Genomic DNA, 8,476 nt, shown 5'->3' with positions numbered 1-8,476 from the left:
ATATTAGCTTTTTTCCGAAATCAGTTTTGATAAATTTCTGTCTCAATATATTTTCCTAAAATATACAACATACTCAATGTAATCCCATAAATGGATCTAGGAAGGGTAGAGTGTACACTGACAAACCTTATCCCTACCTTGAGGGATGTAGAGATGTTTTCAAAAGACAGCCAACTTCTCAAGTGCAACAAATCAAAATATTTACGAGAAAAGGGAAAACATGTCAATTAATAAGGAGGTTGGAAAGCAATACGAAAAATCCAGAGAAAAGAACACAATAAAATAATGCGGTAACTGAAAATACAATACATGTATATGACTAATACTACTACAGACACAACTCCCACCAAGCCTAAACCCACCGAAAAGTGAGTCAAAATTCAACTACTACTAACCTTCTCTAATTCATGACCTCCAAACCCTCCTACTCTACTTCATGTCCTCGGTAAGCTAAATTGGCGTGTCATTTCTTGGTCTCATTGTGGTTTTAGGCAACAAAGGGACACAAACCATGCATACACCTAGTAAATACAGATAACATATAACTGCTTAAAATGTACTTTAGAAGATATTGAATATTTTGGGAACAAGGCTTCCTAGAGTATACAAAACTTTTGGTGGCATAATTAAAATGCTAATAATATGCCCCCTGCTTATAGTTAGAACTGATACATTCTCACCAGATGGGGCATATGTTTGCAAGCTGCTAGCACAATCTCAATGCCTTTAATTCCTTCGCGAAAACTGACTGATTATATAAAAGCTCATCAGACTACTTGCACCATTGGTAGAGACGCAGGACAATTGGACATGCTAGACAGAAATGTCTTGTGTACATATCGTCGTATCCAATTTGACAAGCTCATCTGACAACAAATGTTTCACATCATCTTTTTCCGACTTTCCTCTTTTTTGATACATTTTTCTGTTTCTGGTCTCTCATCCTTTTCTTTGTTTGTTTTTGGAGGGATTTATTAACCAAAGATGGCTGCTCCTTCAATGCAAAACTTCTTGCCACATGCCCCAAGTGAAGTTTCTTCACCATAAAAATTCCTTTAAGTTCACCACGATGGGCAGTGTAAGCACGAACCCATGAGCAAAATGCATTCTGCGCCATTTTCTTCATCTTTAACTGACAACATCAACGAGTCAATCCATCATTTGAAGAATATGAAATTCATTCCGTCCTATTTAAGTATTATTGTTGAGGTGTATCTACTTGACTAAAACAAATTTTAATACAATCGACCAATATCAGCTTTATAAGCATAAAAAGGCATTACTAGTAGTATTACATTAGTGGTGGACTGGTGGGCATGTTGACAAATCCAAAAGTGCTGCATACCCATCAGAAATTCTCACAAATTTATTTTAAAACTAGAATCATACTAAGCTAAGTGAAGATAATTGAAGCATATAAAAATTCAAATACAGCTCTAAATCTTCAACCAAAGGAAGCCTATTTCAGTGTAACTATTTATAGAAACCAGATCATTTGCACAAACAACGAAAAGAGAAGCAGAGACCTGCATAGGAGAATATAACATATTATGTATGCCTAACCCTTGCTTCACCCTACAGAGAATAAGTTACTAGAGATCATTTATGCCAAATTTCAACCTTGGGACCTCCTTATGTTAACTTGTAGTAATGTCAATTAGCAATAGCATAGCATAGACAAAGGAGCAATCTGAAAGATGAAAATAATAGAAATTAAGAGGCCTTGGTTTTTATAACTAATGGAAAATAAGAAACTTGACTTCCAACTGCAGATAGGTATGCCAAAATGAAATGAATTGTAAGCTATGTTGTACATGCTGTTAAAATTTACAACAAAGCATGAAGCATAAAAGGAAACTCGGCATGTGAACATAAATATGATCAGTTCTAATACCTCTGATGAAGTAAAGGATTCCAATGCTTTCTGCAGAGAAACAACCCAGGGATGTGTGTCTACTGAAACAAAATTCTTCGGGTGGTACCTCATACCAAACAACGGAAAGCTATCCAAAAGTTTCTGAAGGGGATACTCTGTTAGCATCACCCCGTGTTTCTCTAAGCCAGGCAAGTAATCAGTTTCAACTGGCTGTAGGAACAATAAAGAATCTCCCTTTTCACCGATACGAGCGGTTCTTCCTACCCTGCATTAGGATGTAACTAACATCATTCCACAAATCCAGGCAAGCACACTACTCAGATTTGGAAAACTAACTATTGAGATGTTGATTTGTGTTCAATCACTCCAGACTTGGGGTGTGTTTGCTATGGAGAAAAATGTTTTCTTGGAAAGCAAGTGAATTTTTTACTTATTTTCTAATGTTAGGTAGGTAAGCAAAATATTATTATCTCAAAAGTATTTATATATAATCTAGCAAAACACTATGGGGGTGGGATGTGGTGAGGAGTGGGGCTTTCGGGGGGCGGGGTTGGGATGGTCATGGGGAGGGGGTGGAGGTGTTGGGTGGATGAAGAAGAGATAATGAACTTGCAATGTCACTTATGTAACTTGTTTTCCCTACTTTGCTTAAGGAAGTCATTTTCTCATTTTTAAGGAACTTGTTTTCCTAGACAAAATATTTTCCAACCAACCAAACATGGGAAAATTGAAAAACATTTTCTAAAAATATTTTCTTCCATACCAAGCACACCCTTAGTAGTGCTTCTGGCTCATGGAAATTTGATCTCCTTGATGGAACTTGGAAATTTAGGGTCCCTGGGGAAGAGGGTGGAAGAAATATGTGCAACCACAACATGAAGGAAACAAACTGTCACCATTTAAGTAAAAGTATAGGGAAGAAAATTCGGGACTGAACACGATTTACTGACCAATATTTTTTGAATCAAAAATTTCAAATGGGGAGGGCAGAGAGAGAGTTTACCGATGCACATATTCAGTTGCCTCTCCTGGAGGATCATACTGTATAATACACCTAACTTTTGGAAAGTCCAAGCCCCTAGCAGCAACATCAGTGGATAGCAGAAGTGCTGATTTTTCTGTTTTAAAAGCATGGAATGTAGTTCTTCTGTCTTCGTGATTCATATTCCCATGTAACCGAAGTGTGTTGCATTTCAGAAACAGTTGTTTAACATCTGTATCTGATTGCTGACGAGAGAGCCACTGAAATCCACTCACCAATGAATAGTGAAAATCTACAGCATCACATGTTGAAAAGAACACCACAACCTGTACCGTGTAAAAATGTACATTGGTAATATGCTCAACTTCTGATGATAAAAAGCTTTGATGGCAGTGAACGATTAATCTACCATTTTTACAAATCAAAATTGCTTGTTTGGCAGAATTGCTTTACCTTCTGGGAAGGTTCCTTCTCAAACAGATGTTTTAGAATTGCAAGAAGCACTACAAGCCGTGAACCACAGGGGACTGCAAATAAGATACCATAAGAATATTATGATCATACAGCAAGTGATCAGGGTGATACGTGAATAAATAGTTTTTTTAATAATTTGTGAATGTATACTTCCTAATCATACCTTTAATATATCTCTGAAGTAACTGAGCTGGAAGTTTATATTCTTCAGTTGAAGAGCTCAGTGGTTTGCCATCTTTTTCTAATATATCATTCCCATTAAATTCCATTGGTTTGGCATCTTGATGAGTTAATTGTAGCTCTATTTTCTTGTCAAGCCCAACCATCACTGGGTTATCTAAACTAATTTCCGCGAGATGATTTACTTTCTCATTTAATGTAGCAGATAACAACACATTTTGCCTCTGAACCTCAGAAATCTGTGAAGTTGTGTTACCCTTGCCAACAGATTTTTGTTGTTTTGAGCCCAGAATATTAAGTATGTCTTCAATCTCTTTACCATATCCAAGCTCCAGAATTCTATAAAGCATATATGCAAATTGAGGGTTTAAGACATGAATTTAGTCAAAGAGCATGTCCATTGAGAGATAAAATATAAATATACCTGTCTGCTTCATCAAAAATTATCCAGCGCAGGTTTGTGTACGAGAATGATGATGTGTTTTTTAGGTGATCCAAAAGACGTCCCGGAGTTGCAACAAGAATAGATATACCTAGAATGAGCACTATGATGAGGCTTTTGAAATGCTTCCAAACACAGAAGAGGAAAACTCTCCAGGAGTATTAAGACAGACAACTTTGATCAATATTAAACACCATACAGCAAGACCACCAAAGGCACACAACAGAAAAGCTCAAGTGACTTGCATGAGGAAGGAGATGAATGAGACTGTTCGATCCACAAAAGCAAAAGAGAATAGCATAGGATGTATGGAACAAAAGTAAAAGAAATAGGATAGAGAAAATACATCTATATATGAGGGTCAGATAATTAAAACCACCAGTTCGCAAAAAGGAATGCTTGAGATACATGATGCCCCAAATACCTTGTAAACTGTTTTCAAAAGGATTTATAATGGACTTGGACTATTCCACTCTTGTCCAAATTAACCTGGAGACTATACATGATACAATCCCGAGTGAAGCTTCTGAGTGCAGTAGCACTGGAATTTCTGGAATCAGAAGCTTTGTGGGGGTGCTAATAATGACTAGTCATCCACCATTCCCATTCCTTTTGTTAAAGATTTAGGGGTAAGGAAATAAAGGACATGTTTTTCACATCTTTGACCTTCATGAGTCATAGTCTGTACACCAGCAAATTCCATCTCCCCTATGGTTTATTTGCTAAAAAAATTCCTGAGAGGCATCAAATGCATTGAAGTCACATTCATCAAGCCACTTGTGCTTCCAAAATATCAGTTTTAGAGTGAAATACACGCAATTAGTTCTGAACAAGACCCGTTCGAAACAACAAAGAAAGCTACCATAAAACCATGATAGAAAGGAAGACGGGAGAGCATAGTAAGGAGAAGAGAGAACCATGCGGTGCTTCTGAATGTTCAATCCAAAACTGAATGTCATGCTTGAACCATTATAACCAACTTCAAAATTCCTAAACAATTGTAGTACATTGCATATATCTAACATCCGTGAGTGCCTTTACACGCAACCTAAGGTCCTAACCTACGGTTTACAAGTGAGCTGAAACTTTTTCTATTTTCCATCCCATCTTTTGTATACTCAATTAGTTTTTGAGGTGCCTAAAGCAGCTAACAAGCTAAAATGTGAGGTGGAAGAAACATAGTGGCTCGACAGGCTAAGTATTTGATGTAGAGTGCATAGAGCAGCAAGAGTAGATAGCATTTGGCTCGGAGCAGAGGAAGTAACTCATAGGATGAAGGGTGGCCCTAGATCCAAGAGAGTAGCTCACTAGATTTACAAGTGAGAAAATAGAATTGTAAAATTTGGCACAACCAAGTACCATATGAAAGAATTTAAATATCCAACCTAAAACTTAAAAGAGATGACTAAAGCAGTTTAGGACCATTGTAAATCCATCTGAAATCCTTATGCAATTGATATGCAAAAATATACATCTCAAAAAGAATAAAAGGTGTGCAATCTGGCGCTGATCAAAAAGGAAATCTTAGCACCATTTTCAGCATATTTAGAAAATGGCTAGAACATACGCAACATAAAATAGCTTGCTACTATAGCAAGCAATCTGCCTTTTAAGTTATAAAAGTAACTCCGATGAACCAAAACAACCAGCATTTAGCATCTCAAGAGCAGAGGTAAGAATGCAATGTACTGCCAACGCTATACAAAGCATTGAAAATGTGGAGAAACCCACCATTACCAAATCTAACATATGTATAGAATCTAATTTGGACAAAGTGACCAACTTTATTCTATTAGTTGTATTATTTAGTGGCTTAGTTGTTAGCTGTTCAAAAGCTAAGGCAAATAAAATCCCTTCTGAAAATATACACCACTAATCCACCTTATGTTCTCTTATAAGTTCGTGTAAGGCTGAGGGAATGAAGGGACCAACAGGAGGTTGAAAAGCTGTAGTGCCCTAGCACTAGCAAGTTAGCAACAGACAAGGAGACATTCAGTAGAAAAACAGAACCTACTTTCATTTACAAGGACAAGAAATAAAAGGGAACAACATGCACCTACCTTTTCGCAATCTAGCTTTCTCTTTGTTCCTGCTTTCCCCTCCCATAATATATCCAGGAACAATCCAGTGAAAACGATGCAACAACTTTTGCAAGATCTCATACACCTGCATGCATAATTCATGCGTTGGCACAAGAACCAACGCTATCCCAAATATATCAGTTACCCGAATTAAATCACCCAAGAGAAATAAAACCTAAGTAGCTGATTTTCTTACACCTATTATCAAGACAAACACTTCCTTTAGCCTAAATACCATCACAACTATTCTAATAATGACAATTGACAACCATATTTTCATTTTCAAATTCGATAAAGAACTAGTTTTTATTTGTCTTTTTAACCTCATAATTGGAATTATATCTCCGGTGACTTGTCGGGAACACTTTCAGTTATAGAAAAATACCACGAGATGATTATACTTCAGGTAACAACCATGGAGAGTACATTATTAGATAGAAGCCTTTCCTCAACAGGGATTCTGAAACATAAAAAATCTAAGGAAACGGATAGCAAGCAAATATGTCACGTACCAAAAGTACCATCAGACCGCTGAATCCTGGGATCACACTTCTGCAACTGATGAATAACTGGAGCCAAATAAGCCACAGTTTTCCCCGTTCCGGTAGCCGCATTCACTAGCCTATCACCATTCATTATCAATAATCCAAAAAATCAATTCAGATATTAACAAACACAAAACTTGAAATCGAACATAAATACATATCATCAAAGGGTAGAGAAATTACACATGTCGACCAGAGAGTATAACAGGAATTGCTTGAGCCTGAACAAGAGTTGGAGCCTCGAATCCAAGCCTCTCTGTTATCAAATTTACATTAAAATTAAATCCTAAACTAGTTAAGATCTTTTCTTCTCAAACTTGACATGAAATTATTAGAAAAATTGCAGGTTGTGTAAGAGAAAACCTTTGAGCTGTTCGCATAAGGTAGTGTGAAGACCGAGACTTTCGAAAGAGCAAGAAGCGAAAACCTCAGAGTTGCCGGTTGAGCTGTTCTCAGTCTTTTGCTTTTTCTTCTTGTTAAGGTTTAGCTCCATTGTTTCTTCCCTTCAACTTCACAATGGCTGTCAATTGGGAGTAGGGTTTTAGTATTCAACTGAAAAAGGAACTGTCAAATTCGCAAAAATAGTCCCTCAGTTTGAGTATGAATTAAACATAATCCCGGAATGGGGACTATGAGAAAAAAAAAAAAAAGTGAGAGCTTACATATAGGGGTATATTTTTATAATTTATGTTATTTTGGATTTATTCTTTGAGTTTGTATAATTTTTTGTAATCCAATTAATGCAACTTTTTATGCATTGCATTTTTTGTGGTACATTTATATGTTACATATTTTATGATTTAGTAATTTTTTTATATATTTATGATTATACTTTTGACAAATTTAAAGGATAAAAACTAAAAAGTATTCAATGCATATTGAAGGAATTATTTTGAATCTATATAAATAATCATTTGTGTGATTTGCTCATTAAATATATATTAGTTTAACACATGTGTATTCTTTGAAGAGCGAGCTAGAAACGTATAAAATGTACAAATAAAATTAAAAAATTGATATGAACAATTGATCCAAAGAAGTTTCAAATTAGAGGTCATATATTTATTTTAAATAGTAGACTCAAGTTGGCCTTGGTCAACACTCGGTCAAGATGACCCATCTTTGATAATTTGACGATCCCAATAGGTCTGAAATGTTATGATCAATTTGTACTATTAATTTGTGTTTGGAAGGTTTTGAACGAGTTGTGTGGGTTCATTTTATGGGTCATAATCTCTTTTTCTTATTTGACTACGGAAAAACTTCACTAAATTAATATAGGTGGATCATGAAATATTATTATTTTGTTGATGTATTATTTAATTGATAAATTAATATTTATTAATTTAAAGAGTGTTTTGTGACAACGTCATTTTTGAACTTGAGGCCATGATAAATATTCCCGATTACCGAATTTTTTTTTGATGTCAATAACTTTTTAGATTATCCATAAAGTAATATATGTTGAGATGTCCATTATTTAGAAAAAAATGTAGATACCATCGAAAAAAATAATGTTGATGATGAATTTAAAGATGATACAATACATCTGCAATCAGTTACGCGTAAGAAAACACTTATCACATCTACAACTTTTCACAATTTTAGGGTGAAGTTCTAAAAGACAACACCATAACTTTTTGATGTAATAAGAAAAGTTAGATACATTTCACTAAATTGTCTTAGATATATTTATACTTTTTAAAAATTATTAATTTATAATATTGTTGGGACCATATATTTATATAATAGTTTTTTGAAAATATATAGTCTTATCGAAATGGACGATTTTTTCCATTGGCCCAAATTGGGACCGAAAAAAATAAATTATAATTATTAATTTACCAAGTATTAAATTAGTGAGGTTTAAATATCAATTTAACAGTATCTATTCTT

The 8,476-nt window shown here is 35.1% G+C and overlaps 1 protein-coding gene across 1 annotated transcript; it reads right to left on the bottom strand.

Moving 5' to 3' along the window:
* Window positions 1-545: 545 nt before the first annotated feature.
* LOC125835574 (DEAD-box ATP-dependent RNA helicase 17) lies at window positions 546-7,098 on the bottom strand. Its single transcript, XM_049514689.1, has 10 exons — window positions 6,944-7,098; window positions 6,764-6,836; window positions 6,548-6,657; window positions 6,015-6,158; window positions 3,937-4,045; window positions 3,496-3,851; window positions 3,312-3,385; window positions 2,880-3,184; window positions 1,895-2,141; window positions 546-1,132 (listed from the first exon to the last, which is right to left on the bottom strand). Exons 1-10 carry the CDS (start codon window positions 7,071-7,073, stop codon window positions 887-889), a joined length of 1,794 nt encoding a protein of 597 aa, XP_049370646.1. The 5' UTR covers window positions 7,074-7,098; the 3' UTR covers window positions 546-886.
* Between the last annotated feature and the right edge of the window lie 1,378 nt (window positions 7,099-8,476).

The sequence above is a fragment of the Solanum verrucosum genome, unplaced genomic scaffold, assembly GCF_900185275.1.
Source record: "Solanum verrucosum unplaced genomic scaffold, falcon-dt-bn FXZP01000040.1, whole genome shotgun sequence".
In the NCBI taxonomy this organism is placed as follows: Eukaryota; Viridiplantae; Streptophyta; class Magnoliopsida; order Solanales; family Solanaceae; genus Solanum; species Solanum verrucosum.
This window is presented reverse-complemented; position numbering and strand designations above follow the sequence as displayed.

Excerpts from the sequence above, each read along its gene's own strand:
- LOC125835574 (XM_049514689.1), bottom strand. The coding sequence starts at position 7,073 with ATGGAGCTAAACCTTAACAAGAAGAAAAAGCAAAAGACTGAGAACAGC. Across the intron at positions 6,658-6,763 it reads ATACTCTCTGGTCGACATGT|GCTAGTGAATGCGGCTACCG; the intron begins GTAATTTCTCTA and ends GAATGGTGATAG. Across the intron at positions 6,159-6,547 it reads GCGGTCTGATGGTACTTTTG|CGTTGGTTCTTGTGCCAACG; the intron begins GTACGTGACATA and ends TATTTGGGATAG.